The sequence below is a fragment of the Gopherus flavomarginatus genome, chromosome 2 (assembly GCF_025201925.1).
Source record: "Gopherus flavomarginatus isolate rGopFla2 chromosome 2, rGopFla2.mat.asm, whole genome shotgun sequence".
Classification (NCBI taxonomy): domain Eukaryota; kingdom Metazoa; phylum Chordata; order Testudines; family Testudinidae; genus Gopherus; species Gopherus flavomarginatus.
The window spans coordinates 49,127,978-49,144,892 of NC_066618.1; the positions used below are offsets into that span (position 1 = coordinate 49,127,978).

Here is a 16,915-nt window from a genome sequence, read left to right on the forward strand (position 1 = left end):
CTGAGGGAGTGAGAGAGTGTGACCCATTTAGAGCTTGCTCCTGCTCCCATTGGAGTCCATGGGGATTTTGCAGAACTTAAGCTGAAGCAAATGGAGGGTTTTTTTTGTTTGTCTGACTGTTGTTTTTATGGTGCCCCCTTTAACTTCTGTGGAGGTGGTCTTGTGATGCAGACACTTATTGACTGAGAACTGATTGTGATAGCCAGCATTTATTAGTACTTTATTAGTGCCTAAAGTACCACACAATTGCTGAGTATTATTAATAATTAACTTAACTTGGACTACCAAATAGTAATCAAATGGTATCAAATGTCAGTCATTACTAATGCAGGTCAGGGTCAAACCTGCATCCCTTCACCAGCCTCCTGAACCATTCACTCTTTTACAATATTTACTTAGTTTATAGTATTATTTGGCCCCCTCCAATAAGATGATCTTTACTAAAATTTCAAAGTTACGTAAGGATATTTTAGACAGGACGTAGCTCTGTCTATTATTAAGATTGCCCAGTATGTCTCATTATATGACACTGTTTTCAATTGTTTATAACTTTGTCCAACTTTAACTGTTCAGGCCAAAATTTTACATGCTGGGCATCTGTATTCAGACTCAATTCTTCTGGAAAATGTTGTCCAAAATGGTTCTGCCATTTCTGAGAATGAGGTTAGAAAAAAATAGGCTGTTTGGCTCATCTTAAAAAAAAATCTGGTGACCTTTTCTTTAAACAGCTCTAGCATCCTCAGGCTTTGGAGCAGGGACTTGAAATTTGGTAGTGGGTGAAGGATATGCCTTTTTGCCAGCCCCATGGAAGTCTGCCTAAATTTGGCCAAATAATAAGTCTCTGAAAAATCACAGTTTGCATATGCTCAGTAGCGACTTGCTAGAGCTTAACACCTAATATCTCTAAAGATTCCACCCTCTCTGAGCATGCCCCAGCCTCTCTTAGTTCTTAGTGCTGACCACACTGCACATGCACCATCCTATCAGAGAGCGACTGAGTATGCCTCCTCCAGCCCAGAGCTAGAGGGAAAAAGCTGGATTTTTACTGTTCAGCCTTCTTCTGGCCTTCTGCACAGAAGTGAATTTCACCCAAAGAGTGCAAGAATCTTGACTGTGTCTATACCCTGGACTGGGAGTAACTCCTTTCTCCATATCCTCAGTCTTGCACATCCACAAAGTCAGTCACAAGCTGTCCCTTAACCACTGGGATCAATTGCAGAATTCTGTCCATAACACAGACAAAGGCTTGCTGCTAAAGCTTAAAAGACAAAGTATCCAGCATCACCACCCCCGGCCACCACCCCTCCCAAAAGCAAAAGAGTCTGGCTGTGACAAGAGTCTTCCTGCAGATATTTGTATCATCCTGCTCTTCTACAAGTCCCATCAAAGCCATACAGAAGCTTTTTTTCTTAATTAATTAGTATGTCATTACACAGCAGTTACCATCTATCCCTTGGGGATTGTATGCAAGGAAAAGGCAGCTTTGTCCCCATCAAAATCTTGTCAAATTAATTTTTAAATTTTAATTTGCATCTCTCTCTCTCTCTCTTATGGCTTGTTCTCATAATTACAACAGTAACTGAAGAGCTGGCTTTCCCCTCTCTCCACAGGGATGAGTGAACATTCCAACAGCTGTCCCACTGGGAATGCCACTCACATTTTAACCACTTTCCTGCCACATCAAAGCAGAAGGGAAGGGAAACTTTCAATTACATTGCAGAGCCATAAAGTTTAAGGTCAGAAGGGACCATAAGATTGTCCAGTCTGACCTTCTGTGTATCACAAGCCATTGAATTTCATCCAGTTATTCCAGTAATGAGCACAGTAAGTTGTGGTTTTGGCTAAAACATATCTTCCGGAAAGGCAGTCAGTCTTATTTGAAGACATGGAAATCCACCACTTCCCTTGGTAATTTGTTCCAACGGTTAATCACCCTCATTGTTAAAAATGTGTGCCTTATTTCTGATTAGATTGTCTGGCTTCAGATTCTGGGCATTGGCACTGGTTCTTGTTATGCCTTACTTCACTATACTGAAAAGCCCTTTGGTACCACGTGTTTTCTCCTTTTGAAGGTACTTATACACTGTAATCAAATCATTTCTCAGTTTGGTTTTTGATAAACAGAACAGATACAGTAACTCCTTGCTTAATGTTGTAGTTATGTTCCTGAAAAATGCAACTTTAAGCAAAATGATGTTAAATGAATCCAATTTCCCCATAAGAATTAATGTAAATAGTGGGGAAATTTTTTTCACTAGACAAAAGACTATATTATATATATATATAAACACACAGTATACGTTTTAAACAAACAATTTAATACTGTCAAGTATCAGAGGGGTAGCTGTGTTAGTCTGGATCTGTAAAAGTAGCGAAGAGTCCTGTGGCACCTTATAGACTAACAGACATATAGGAGCATGAGCTTTCATGGGTGAATACCCACTTCGTTGGATGCAATTTAATACTGGTACACAGTGATGATGATTGTGAAGCTTGGTTGAAGTGGTGAAGTCAGAAGGTGGGATATTTCCCAGGAAATGCCTTACTGCTAAATGATGAACTAACAATCGGCTGAGCCTTCAAGGGTTAACCCATTGTTGTTAATGTAGCCTCACACTCTACAAGGCAGCACGAATGGAGGGAAGGGAGACAGCATGGCTGAGAGAGACAGTGACACACACCGTGTGCGTGTGTGTGAGAGAGAGCAAGAGAGAGAGATGCGCATTGCCCCTTTAAGTACACTGACCCCATTCTAAGTACACTGCCTTTTCAAATAGATCAGGAAGTTGAGACAGCAGCTGCTGCCCAAGCTCCCTCCATCCTGAGCCCTGTCGTGTCCCCCCCACCCCACTCTATGGAGATGGAATAAGTGAGGTGCAGGAGCAGGGGAGAGGGGAACACCCTTATATTAGTCCCCCTCATATTCCCCCCACCCTCTGCACAGCAAGCAGCAGGCTCCGAGGAGCAGCTCCAAGGCAGAGGGCAGGAGCAGCACATGGGGGGAGGAACAGCTGAACTGCCAGCAGGCTTACTGGGCAGCTGTCGCACAGGGAACTTAGGGGAATGGGGAGCTGATGGGGGGCTGCCAGTCCACCTTGGTCCCAGGCCTCCACGAGCTAGCTCCAATGGACTGCTCTTCCTGCAAGCTGTGGACAAGGCAGGCGGCTGCCAAACAATGTTATAAGGGAGCATTGCGCAACTTTAATGAGCATGTTCTCTAATTGATCAGCAATGTAACAACGAAACAATGTTAACCGGGATGACGTTAGGTGAGGAGTTACTGTAGACCTCCTTAAGTCTCTCGCTGTAAAGCTGTTCTCCAACCGTAAAGTTATTTTTGTGGCTCTTTTCTGCACCCTCTCCAGTTTGTCAACATCCCTTTTAAAATGTTGACCCAAGGAACGTATGCACTATTCCAGTATCAGTCTCACCAATGCCATATACAGAGGTAGAATCATAGAATCATAGAATATCAGGGTTGGAAGGGACCTCAGGAGGTCATCTAGTCCAACCCCCCTGCTCAAAGCAGGACCAGTTCCCAACTAAATCATCCCAATCAGGGCTTTGTCAAGCCTGACCTTAAAAACCTCTAAGGAAGGAGATTCCACCACCTCCCTAGGTAACCCAGTCCAGTGCTTCACCACTCTCTGAGTGAAAAAGTTTTTCCTAATATCCAACCTAAACCTCCCCCACTGCAACTTGAGACCATTACTCCTTGTTCTGTCATCAGGTACCACTGAGAACAGTCTAAATTCATCCTCTTTGGAACCCCCTTTCAGGTAGTTGAAAGCAGCTATCAGGAAGGTAAAATCACTTCCCTACTACTTGTTACTCCCACTTGTACATCCATGTATCGCATTAGCCCCTTTTGCCACAGCATCACATGGGGAGCTCATGTTGAGTTTTTCAGAGTCACCGCTTTTCAGGATATAGTCTCCATTCTGTAGGTATGATGTGCAAATTTTCTCTATAAAACTCAATAGAAAGTTCCTCCAAGTTTAGAATGTAATATGGACATTGAAATAAGAGACAAACAAAAGAAAGTGGCTGAGAAATCAAAATAAGAAGGAGGGAGGATTAAATTACACTTTTTCTCTGGAAATAAAGTGAAATAGGGAAAAGAGACCTGCTATGAGAAAGCTGACAGATGTTCACAGAAACTTCCTGGTGGGCATGATAAAGCCAGGCAGCTTTTTGAAAAGGGATTAATGTTGAAAAACATCTGTGACAGAATTTCTCTGAAAATAAAGTCAACCAAATTATCACAGCCTCAGAAACAATTTTTCATTTTAGGGGTATTTTTTAAGTATGTGATTCTGTAGCTCAGCCTAAAAAAGTAAAGTGATGCCTGTAATGTTCTGATAAAGACTTTTTGTTGTACTTCGAGAAACATTAGTTGACAGAGTAATGTGTATTTTCTTTTCATTTTTTAAAAGGACACCATGGTTAAAAACTATATTAAAAATATCTTCATACCGCTGTCTCCAATCCTGCCACTGGATCTGCATGGGAGTGGGGATCCACCCATGGGAAACCAAATATAGGACTAGGCCTAAGTTACATGTAAAATGGTATTTTTAAAATCTTTTATTTTCTAAATAAGGGCAGATTTTCAGGACCAGCCTCCATCTTTATAGGAGTAAACATTTCTAGATAATCTAATCACTTGTTGGGACCCACAAACGAGAAGTTTGAAGTCTATCTTGTAAAGTGTCCCTTTGCAGTTCAGTGCAGATGCAATTATTTCTGGACACAAAATTGCTCCTATAAATTATAGACCAGATCAAAGTATATCTGATAGTCTAACATAGTTTGGATAGCCTGAGGAGGTAGCACATCTTCAAAGAATTTTGTTTTAATCTGTTTCCATTGGAATTTATATTAAAACTAGAACAAAAAGAATAATTTTCTGGAAATGTTTTTATTGGCCTTATGTTTTATACAATCTTATTTTACCAAGTCAAAATATGGTCCCAAATTATTAAACATTCCTTTCTCTCTTTCTCTGCCAAGTGTGTCACAAAGACAAGGTGAGTGAGGTAATATCGTTTATTGGACTAACTTCTGTTGGTGAAAGAGACAAACTTTTGAGTCATACAGAGCTCTTCTTCAGCTCTGGGAAATGTACTGAGTGTCACAGTTAAATACAAGGTGGAACAGATTGTTTAGCATAAGTAGTTAACACACATTTCAAGGGACCATTCAAGGTGAAGTACCCCATTAGTCATCCAGTGTCTCTATTCAGTCGATGTTTTTTACGCCTGGGGGGGGGGGTCGATGTAAGATACGCAAGTTCAGCTATGAGAATAGTGTAGCTGAAGTCGACATATCTTAGTTTGACTTACCTCCCATCCTCACAGCGTGAGATCGACGGCCGCAGCTCCCCCATCGACTCTGCTTCCGCCTCTCACCCTGGTGATGATCCGAAGTCGACAGGGAGCGCATTCGGGGATCGATTTATCTCGTCTAGACGAGACACGATAAATCGATCCCCAATCGATCACTATCCGCCGATCCGGCGGCTAATGTGGATATACCCTTAGTGTCTAGCAAAGTTATGAATTGAAGTTCCTAGGCTTGTCTTTTGAAAGTGTTGTGCAGATTTCCTTTGAGAATGAGGACTGGGAGGTCAGAGTGATTGTGTTGTGAAAAGTGTTCACCCCTAGGTGATAGAGTGTTTTTGTCTTTTATCATTTTTCAGTGAGAGGTCAGTTGAGAGCATAGTGATTGTCTCATTTCACCCACACAGTTGCTATTGGGGCATTTAGTGCACTGGATAAGGTACACCACATATTGTAATAGGCAAGTGTAGGACCCATGGATCTTGAAAGGTGTGTTGTGAGAATGTTGATCATCAGAGCAGTGGAGATATGCCTACAGGCTTTGCATTTCTTTTTCTGGCGGGGGCTGCTGCTGCTTTGAGTTGGTATATCCTAGTCTGTGGAGAGCTTGCTTCTGATAATGAGCTCGGAGACATTGGGCATTGTCTAAAGGCCAAAAGAGAGGGTTCAGGAAAGGTTCCTTTCAGAATGGGGTGTCCATTGTTAGGTGTTGTAATTGTTTGATGATAGATACTCTGTATAGTTCCAGTGTGGGGTGTGGTAAGTGACAACTAGGTGTGTACAGTTGGAGGGGGGTTTATTTCTGTATGGAAGCAGCTTTCTTGGGGTACTTGAGTGGCCTGTTCCATGATGTGATCTACTTCTCTGGTGGAGTGTCCTTGTTTGGGGAAGGCAGTTTTAAGTGTGTTAAGGTGTATATCCCAGTTTTTCTCCTCTGGTCTATTCTGTGGTATCTGAGTGCCTGGCTGTAGATAAATTTCTTGGTTTGTTTGGGTGGTTACTAGGTCTGTGAGGGCAGGTGTGATTATGTGTGGATTTCTTGTATATAGTTGTTTCTACGGTTCCATTATTGAAGCTGATTGTGGTGTTCAGGGAGTTGATGCTAGTGTGGGAGGGTTCTAGAGAGAATTTGATGGATGGGTAGTGGTTACTGAAGTTGTGGTGGAAATCTGTGATGGAGTGTATGTCATCGGTACAGGAAATGAAAATATCATCAACATATCTCAGAGCTATCATTGGTTTTATGTTGCATTTGTCCAGAAATTCTTCCTCGAGGTGTCCCATTAAGATGTTGGCATATTGTGGAGCCATCCTACTACCCATCATTGTTCCCATGGTTTGGACAAAGTGTTTATTATTGAATGTAAAATTGTTATGGATGAGTTTGATGGTGTGTTTGGAGTGGATATCTGAGGGTTGTCCATTATCTTGTAAATATTTGGGGCAGGCAGAAATGCTATAATTGTGAGGGATGTTGATGTATGGGGTGGTGATATCTATAATGACAAGGATGATGTTCTGAGGAGGTTATTAACATTGTGGTGTTTCTGGAGGAAGTCAGTTGTGTGGTGGAGGAAGCTGCCCCTTTGTGTGGTGAATAGTTGGAGGATGGGTTCTGTGAGTCCTGATATTCCTTCAGTCAGTGTGCTGTGGCCAGATATGATGGGTCTGCCTGGGTTCCCTTGTTTGTGTATTTTGGGAAGCATATAGAAGGTCCCTGGGGTGGATTTGTGGGGAATGAGGTTGTAGAGTTTCTCTTTGAGTTGTTTGGGGAAGGATTTGATGATATCCTTAAATTCCTGGGTAAATTGTGATGTGGGGTTGTCTTTGAGTTCTTTATAGTTGGTGTATAGCAGTGGTTCTCAACCTATTTACTATATGTGGCCCACAATGTGTTATGTGGTCTGCATGCAATACTATATGCATGGCCCAGAGGATGTCACATGGGCCACAACTGTGTGCTGATTAGGCCACAAGTTGAGAACGACTTGTGTATAGGATAGTAAATATATCACAGACATTAATAAAAGTAGCTGTGTTTCTTGCTTTCTTGAAGAAAATAATGAAGCACATAGTGTCATAATGTGACACTCCCATTCAATTTAAAAATCTCTCATGTTGCCCTCAGGACAACATAGACCCCTAGAGAGTCCCACAGATGCTAGCAGATCACACTGTAAGATTGGGGACTTGGACAGTAAAGTGCAGATCTCTTTTATTTATTAATTTCTATATTGAACCTGGAGGTGATGGGAAAGTTTAATGTGTGCTAAGAGCGTAGAATGGCATCTTCCTAAATTCTTCATTTGTGCATGGTAGCTCAGGTCTGTGAGTCATGCAGCCAAGGCCAAGTTAGAGAACAACAATAAATCTTTAGGCATGAGGTGCCCTGCATTCTGATGAGGCAGATTCTTCAGCTTGTGAGTAGATGATGTCCCCTTTGTATCCCTGAGAAATGACCTTTCACATTGATTATCAGTAGAATGAAAAGAGCTTAGTTCATTTCTTCCAGTTTAAGGAGTTGTAGAAAGACTAGGCATAGGAAATTATGTACAGGGGAGCAGATTGTTCCACATATGTCTACTGTTGTTACCCAGGGTTTTCAGAAGCCACAGCAGTGGTAACTTAACTATTTCATTCCAGACGGTGTCAAGAATAAATCAATGACAACACAGCAATTCCGTCTGATAAAAGATTAATGCAAGTAAGGGTGCTCTGTTTAAAACTGCAGTTTATTAGATTTAAGCACACACAGACATAAGCAATAAATTTAGAACATCCCAAATATTTACCTAAAATCTGGAACAGTATTGAATAATTAACAGCAGGTTCACAGTGGCCAGTTGCTCACCCCTGAGAAAAGGTGTCGGGAAAAATGTCTCTCAAGATGGCTTCAGAGGATTGCTCCACGTACACTGTATTAGCTAATATTTTATAACTAACTTCTACAAAACATAGTGACCCCTACTAAATAATCACTTTTCCTAACTTTCAATAAACTACTTATCAACAAACATTCCTAACAATCTTAACCATAATAAACTTCTATCTCAGAGGTGCCCAGATTCAAGGTTTTCCGTCCACTTATTTTCTTTCAGTCTCAATTGTCTCTTTTGTTGACTTTTTCTCTCCCCGCTTTCCATTCTCATTAGCAGAAATTGCCAGCTAGTTTTGACCTTGCCTCTAAAAGCTTGCTTTCAAATTAATCCTATGCTATGTGGCGTTCTATTTTATTAATTCATGGTGGTTGAATTCACATAATAGGATTACATTTAGCGTGATCACATTCTGGAGTACACCCCTACCCCTCAAATTCAGGGTAACATTCTAGGATTCTTACACCATCTTTCGAGGCCACTGGACTCTATGGACTAATGGTCTTATTGAATATAGTAATTCTTATGTTCCTATAGACAGTTCAGAATTCTTGGTTCCTTTAGGTTGTCCCATCATGTATAGAAGGTTATATGGGTGTGATGAGTGACCAGTGATGAGACAGAAGCAAGGAGTAACCTTAAAAGTGACGCAGAAAGTGATGTGGAGTCCATGAAGGGACTCATAAAGACTGGTGATCAGGCAGGGAAGATGAGTTTGGCAGCTGTGCCATGTGGATGGACTAGAAGGAATGAGAGAAGAAGATTACAGTAATTGAAGTAGGAGGTTATTGAAACATTGACAAGGGTATTGGCAGTGGGAATAGAAAAGAAGATGTTAATATTCCAGTTTATACATACATATATTCTAAAGTCTTTCTTCAGGACATATGGGAATGACGAACATCTCTAGGGAATTGAAACTATAAATAGTAAATTAGCCCCATAGAATAATTTATTTTTAAACAACTGGTTTATTCATTGTACCTATTTTTTACAACCTGGGAGGAGAAAAAAGTCTTCCTTTTTAACAAACCTCACACACACCACATATTTGAAAAACTCTTGAGTAAAAACAGCTGCTGTTCTGTGCTTTGATTCCTCTAGTTCTGGCACCAATGGAAAATGTGATACAAGAAACTATTGACTATATTCGCCAACGGAAAATATACAACCAGCCAGTACTGCATAACCAAACAGTGCACTTTCGCCTGGCAGAATTAGCAACTGAGGTGGAACTTGTTCGTTCTCTGCTCTATCAGGCTGTTGGTAAGCTTCCACATTTGGCTTCAGGAATATACTCTTAATATCAAAAAATTGTCATGATTGGAAAAATGTGGGAAGGGTGTTGGGAGTGAGGTTATACTGCAGTCAGTGACTTACTGTAGAATGTGTGCTTTTATTTTAGCGCTCTATGTAAGAGGCAATGATGTGACCAAATTTGCTTCCATGGCTAAACTAAAGGCAGGTCATCTAGCCCGAGAGCTGAGTGATAATTGCCTCCAGTTCTGGGGAGAAATGGGATTCACCAATGAGGTGCGAGTGAACAGACTCTATAGGTGAGTCACTGTTTGAGAATGTGAAAGGTTTTGACTCTGCTTTAAATAACTTTGACCAAATATATGCAGTATTAAAAATCCTAGATGGGATGTTTGCTGTTTCCAATTTTGCTTCAGTGTAAATAATCTGGAACAGACCCCCAGTTGATGTAAATAATGAAGTTCCATTGGAGTTACACAATCCACAGATCTGATCCTCCTGTCTGATCCTGCTGTGGGGATCCACAGGCAGAGAGTTTCATTGGCTTCAATGTGACTTTGCCCAGGTGTAACAGTCAAGGAACATGAAAGAAGATCCCTTTTGTAGGATCACAGCTTTAAACAGTAATTGTGTGGTTCAGTCTACCCACAAGGCTTGTCTGAAGCTCAAGTAAAGGGAGTGGTGGTGACTCCGTATCCTTGTACAGTTCACCATTAGCCCTGTATGTCTCTAAGGGCTCCAGAGAGAAAGACACCTTAATGACAGGTCCTTTCCCCATTAGCAAGGGGGTGCCTATCGTAGGTGCTCCTGACACAAATTACAGAACCAAGATAAAAATGAAAGAGCAACAGAACTTGACTCCCCCCATAAAATGGATTCAGGAGTCTACCTTTAGGCTCCTGTTTTTGAAACTCAACACTCCACACAGCTCCAACAACCCTTCCCCTGGTTGACCTCCCAGTAGTCTTCTCTGGCAGCCTGTGTGGGGTTTAGGTCAAAGATCCTTTCCAAGACACGTGAAGGAATGAAGTTCTGCCCCCTGCTCCCTCAATACAGCCCCTTGGATGGGATTTAAGATGTGCAAAGGCCTTGCACTGGCCCTACACACCATGAGTAAATTTTACCTGTAGAGCAGGGCTGGCTCTAGCCATTTCGCCGCCCCAAGCACGGCAGCACGCCATGGGGGGCGCTCTGCCGCTTGCCGGTCCCACGGCTTCGGTGGATCTCCCGCAGACGTGGCTGTGGAGGGTCCGCTGGTCCTGCGGCTCCGGTGGACCTCCCGCAGGCGTGCCTGTGGATGCTCCACCGGAGCCGTGGGACCAGAGGACCCTCTGCATGCCTGCCTGCGGGAGGTCCACCGGAGCCGCCTGCCGCCCTCCGGGCAACCAGCAGAGCGCCCCCCGCGGCATGCCGCCCCAAGCACGCTTATATGCAAAATGAAGTTAATGCTGTATGCATTGTTACATAAACAAAATATGGATCTTAAATTCTCCTGCTTATAGAAGATTTCAGCTTGCATATTAATCCTTGTAATAAAATGCCTAACAAAGTGTTAGTGGAATCAGGGTTAGGTCTGTCAAGATATTAGTACATATACCATTTCTGTGTAAAGCAACAGAAGAAGGAAAATGTTGTTTAAAAACATCTGATGTAAAACTTTGTTCGAAATGCTGTAGAACTACTGCTTCAGAGAGGCAAGCCTGATGTAGGCTGGCTGAAAAAGAGAGCTCGGCTGTGTTGACCACAGGGCAGTGATGTGGCAATTTCCCGAGCTGGGAGCAGTGTAAGTGTTTCATTCCCCAGAGCATCTTTCTGCAAGCTTCCTGCCCTTTTCAGAACATGCTGTTATTGGCAGTGGTGCTGTAATATATGTGTATTACATAAGCCACAGGAGTAGGATTTATGTGGAGGATGGAAAAAATCTCATGCATTTGGATGGGTTTGATTTGTCCTCTGAACTTGTGGTTTTGGCACTATTGCTACTTCTGGGAGCACCCGTCTGACTCTGAGACATGGCTGTTCTGGGCCCATTCCAGGATAGCTACTAAGCAGACTAGCACATTTCCTATTGGGATCTATCCTGTGCCTGCCATCTAATATTAAAGAAATAAATCCGTGCCACCTTAAAAGAAAAAGCATTATAAATAGACCTAAATGATGATGGTCACACTCCAGAATTTTGTTATGAACTAATACAATTCCATGGTTGGCTAATCATAGTCACCAGAGAGGTGAAAGAGTATCACCTGAAGGAACAAACACAGGTTTACTCTGTGATCCATTGTAATCTCTACTAATAAACAAAGCAGCAAGTCTCTTAATACTAGTTCTTCATTTTACTCAGACATTGCTGTAATCATTTCACATCACTGTGACATTTGTACAGCAGCAAGCAGCTGTTACTGTAAGCACTCGGCATTTCCATTCAGTCATAACATGAGAATTAGTTTGCAAAGTAATCCTTAGTAAGCAGTGTTAGTGCCTGACACACGTCAGTCTGCTATTACTTCAGCAAGCATCATGCACTATGATAACTGTTTAATAAATTCAGCTTTTAAATTGCTTAATAGTGTTGATAGGGAATTTTAACCAGACATAGTTAATAAAACAACTTGGCAGACAGGTTTATACAATCATTTTAAGTTCAATAATTCTTAAATCATTTGTTCTACAAAAGTATTTCCAACGTATAGAGTTGTTAGAAGGAATTAATGAAATCTAGTTATGACTCCCCCTCACCAGACACATCCTGCTGGTTTTATATAATGCATTTCCCAGATGTTTCACTTCTTGTATCTCAGTGTTTGTTAAATAAAATAGATATAGTAAGGATTTTTCTTTTCTTTTTTGGTGGGAGAGGAAGAGGAGCAGATATGATTTTTTCATGGAAACATCCCCATTTATTATAGGGAGATATCTTCCATATATTACATGTTTGGATATTCAACAAACTTGATTTTATTTTAATATAACATGATTTTTTTAGCTTGTCAGTGATTAAGTAATTTACTTTATTAGAAACTATTTAAATTTGTAAAGGGTTATGATCAACTTGAAATCTAGTCGTCACAAAAATTTTTCAGTAGTTTCAAATACTACAAGCTACCTCGAACTTCTGCCAACTGTTACGGTGTTGCATTCCTGCTTTTTAAATCTCGCACTCTTGCTTTTTAAATGTTTTTCTTCCCAAGTTGCTGTGTGTAAAACCCAAGCAAGCCACAGGGGAAATTGATTATTTGCTATACATATGAAACAGGTTAAATGACTGTAAATGGTGCTGCCAAATGTACAAAGTGGGGTAAGAGAAAAAGATTTTTTTTCTTAAATACCTTTTAGTTATTGCTAGGCAAAGTTTTATTAGTAACAGAAAAAATTATAAGTGTGATTTTTAAGTTGTTACTTTGAATAACCAAGCATTTGCTGTCACATTATCTTTAAGTTTTTTAGAAAACATTTAAAAAGTCAGTAACTTTTTATGCTGTTGTTCAAACAGACCATAAATCTTATGAATATATACATCTGATCTAGAATGACTCTAAGTAATTTCTTCTTTTCTTGATATGTGTCCGATTACCACAATGTCACTATTGAATTGAGGAGTGGTAGTTTAGCAGAACAATTTTTTTCCCCAGGAAAAATCAAATTTACAAAGAAAATAGGAAAGAGAGGGGCATGGTGGTTTATGGCCTGAGTAGCTAAGAGAATTTAGGCATTGCAGGTGGTGATGGTTCAGTGGTGTAACAGCCAGCTTTTCAATTAATATTGCTGAAACCACTCACTCAAAAGTAAGTAGTGTTAGAGCGGCCCTTCCAGAAGATAAACTGAGTAAAAGGCCTTAAATAGTCTTATCAGATCCAGATGGATGTTGGATACTGTGATTGATTTTAAGTAGTAGTATTTACTCCCAAGTCATTGTGCAAAAATGGATTGCCCTCAGTGTTCTGCAGAACCCCCGCTGCTGTTGATTACGACCCTTCACTACAGAGATCACTGAAGTTCAATGTTACAGACTACACTGAGGGCATGGCTACACTTGAAACTTCAAAGCACTGCCGTGGCAGCGCTTTGAAGTTTCGAGTGTGGTCACAGCGCCAGCGCTGGGAGAGAGCTCTCCCAACACTGCATGTACTCCACATCCTCTACGGCTGTAGCTTGCAGCGCTGGGAGCCGCGCTCCCAGCGCTGCGGCACTGTTTACACTGAGGCTTTACAGCGCTGTATCTTGCAGTGCTCAGGGGTGTGTGTTTTTTTCACACCCCTGAGCGCGAAAGTTGCAGCGCTGTAAAGCGCCAGTGTAGCCATGGCCTGAATTTCTGAAAAGTTAAAGGATGCAAGATGACTTTTCTTCCTAGAACCCTTTTAGGGAACCTGCTCTCTCTACCCTCCACCCCCAGCAGACACATTTCCAGAGAACAGATGGGCCCCAGTTCATTTTGTAAAGTGCAGCCTTCATCCTGGTGAGCATGGAGGTTTCAAGTGTTAGCCTAACAAACTTGTACAATCCAGTGTGACAATGGAACACCAAGCTGCTCTTTAAAAGTTTCTCTGGCAGATTTTTAAAGCTGTAGGAAGGTGACAAAGGGGAAAATACTTCATAAGCTTTACTGGAAGGGGAAACAAAGTTACTGAAATTCAGAGCTAGCATTATACATGAAGATAGCCTAACGTTTGGAAATGCAGTTATGTCTGAAGCAATGTTGTGTTTTTCTTTTCAAATAACCCGCAAAGCTTTCTTCACTCTGATTGATGTGTGTGTACAATATTAGCTAGAGTATGTTTCTGGGTAATAAAACCGGAGGAAAAGTAACTTTGTAGTAACTAAATGTGGGGGAAGGGGCAGGAAACATTTCAGTTCAGCATGAGTTTTCAACTGATGTATCATACAAATGTTTTCACCCATTCTTTGTCTCTGCAGAGACTCAAGATTACTGTCAATAGGAGCTGGTGCAGATGAAGTCATGCTTTCCATTATATGCAAATATATGGAAACTCTTCCACAAAAGAAGTAACACCCAGCAACAGTTACATTTCTTCATTGAAAATTCATGAGAGAGATACAGTATATTGATTACATACTGAAAGAATAAGCAATATATCTAAGGTGATTAAGTGAAATTTTCTAGCATTTATGTCAATGACCTACTAGTGCCTTTGTATACACAATTTCTTGTACTATAACTTTTAAATTAAATATTGAAATTAAAAAGGAAGTAACCTGAAAACAAGTATCCTCTTGCAACATTTTCTCTTATTGCAGACCAGTTGCTGCTTTTGAGTGGTCTAGTGCATATTAAGTAAATGGAGTGAGTGTCTACTTATATAAGCAAGCTACACCTACAGTTAAAAAACCCTAAGCCATGATCAAAGTAAGTGCCGCCTTGCCATGTCCAATGCAAGAGAGAATTCTACCAGTAGTTTACTTAAGAAAATTTTAATGTAAAACTGCACTGAACACCAACCATATCGGCTACCGCAGGCATGCACTTTATCTTAGGTTGTGAGGTCTTTGGGGAAAGGACTTTTTTCTTCAGTGGTTGTACAGTCCTGGTTCACAGTTAAGGCTTCTAGGCACCAGAGTTTCTTATGCCTCATTTCTTAAACTTGTATATTCCATTACTGGAACTGTAATTCTGCTGTCCTTCATTCACTTATAGGTTACATAACTTGCACTTTGTAATATTCAATGATCAATAGCTCACACACTGCAGAAAGTGGATCTACATATACATCATTCATTTTGAACAGTGGCCATAAGTCTGGTAATATTGCCTTACAATACCTAGTCCTTAGCTAAATGGATACAGTCTGCAGCCAAACTGAGGAAGTTTTACTGCCTCTGTTATACAGGAAGATATTCTGGATGATCACAAGTGTCCTTTCTGGCTTTGGAATCTATGATTAACAGCAGTTTACACTGGTTAGGACCTAAATACCAAACAGACAATACCATTTTTTCTTTTTCTCTAAATATATCAGTCCATTAATATTTGCTCACTATGAATATTGGTTCATCAATGTCAGTTACACTCACTGGAATTGTTTAAACTTGATTAAATGTGTTTAACAGTACTGTCAATTGTAATTGCTTTCAAGCACAAATGTGACAAATGAAATTTGGTTGGACAAATTAGCATAATTTGTTACAGAAGTCCCTGACATGAAACGTACAGCTGCTTGCAATAAACGTAAAGTTTAGACTTTAAGTCCATCCAGCACTTTGCTGCACGTTGGGCTAGCCATATTTGCCATCCTTGCTTGTCAACTGCCCTTCTCTCCAACTCTTCCCAGTTCATGTCGAGGTGCTTGATGTCATTCAGAACTGTCATTTCCATGTTATTCGCGGCCTTCCTCTCTATTTTCTGGCTTCCATTCAAGGGCGGTATTTGATAAGCATTCTTTTTCCATTCTCAGCACGTCCCTGCCAGTGATTTCTTCTTTTGTAGGTTATTTGTGAGAGGGTAACTTGTCCAGTAATTTTTCCGCTTTCTCCATTGGTCTTCCTATCTCTCTGTGTTGTTCCTAATATTCTTCTCAGACATTTGTGATGAAATGCATCCAGCTTTTGCGTATCTTCCTTGGTAAGTTGCCATGTCTCACTGCTATATGTTGTGATGGTAATAACAGTTGCTTTGTACACATTCAATTTTGTCTTGAGGGAGATTTTTTGAGTCTTCTAAATGCAGCATGTGCCTTCCCGATACTTATTATTTCCTCTCAGCCGGTACCATCTTGGCTGATAGTACTTCCAATATACGCAAAATTGTCCACCTTCTCCAGTTTCTTTTCAATTTTGATTTCTGTCCCTACAGTCCCATTAACATGACTTCAAATTTCTTTGCATTGTATCTCAAACCTATCTTCTCCATTACTTCTTTTACTTGGTTTGTGCATTTTTTGTAGTATGCTGGCAATAAATGTAAAGCTTAGTTTTACATTATCCTTGCATTGAATCAAAATTAGTCTTTACATTTATTTCAGCCTTATCTGTACCTTCAGAATTGACTTTGGTCATTCCTCCCACCACTTTTAGATGAAAACAAAGCCTTTTAAATGGAAAACAAACAAACAAAAACCACAACTGTCAAAACCATCTTACTGCAAAAAAATGCTTTTGATGGGATTACTCCTCATTAGCATTGAGAATTTTCATAGTTTAGTGATAAATCATAAAGTATGTTTTAAGGAACCTCCACAGCACTGTGAGGTTAATTCTTTAAAGCAGATATTTCCTTTAAGTATCATGACAGCTAATACAAAAGTACATTGCAACTAGAAATACTTGTATTACTTATACAGTAAAATATCATTTGCATTAAGTGCAAGAGCCATTACTAAAATTACTAATTTTAAAAAAATCCCACCACTACATAATTAAATTTAGAAACAAAAGCAAAGATAATTACAATATACTTTGTGAACAATGGACATTTTGGTTTGCTGG

General features: G+C 40.5%; 1 protein-coding gene across 1 annotated transcript in view; it reads left to right on the forward strand.

Annotated features, from left to right (window-relative positions):
* Window positions 1-14,689, forward strand: part of LOC127044609 (probable acyl-CoA dehydrogenase 6) — a 157,099-nt gene extending 142,410 nt beyond the window's left edge. Inside the window, exons 8-10 of the mRNA XM_050939706.1 lie at window positions 9,323-9,484; window positions 9,624-9,774; window positions 14,390-14,689. Of these exons, the coding sequence (XP_050795663.1) occupies window positions 9,323-9,484; window positions 9,624-9,774; window positions 14,390-14,483 (407 nt within the window). The 3' untranslated portion in view covers window positions 14,484-14,689. The remainder of the gene's footprint in view (window positions 1-9,322; window positions 9,485-9,623; window positions 9,775-14,389) is intronic.
* Window positions 14,690-16,915: the final 2,226 nt, after the last annotated feature.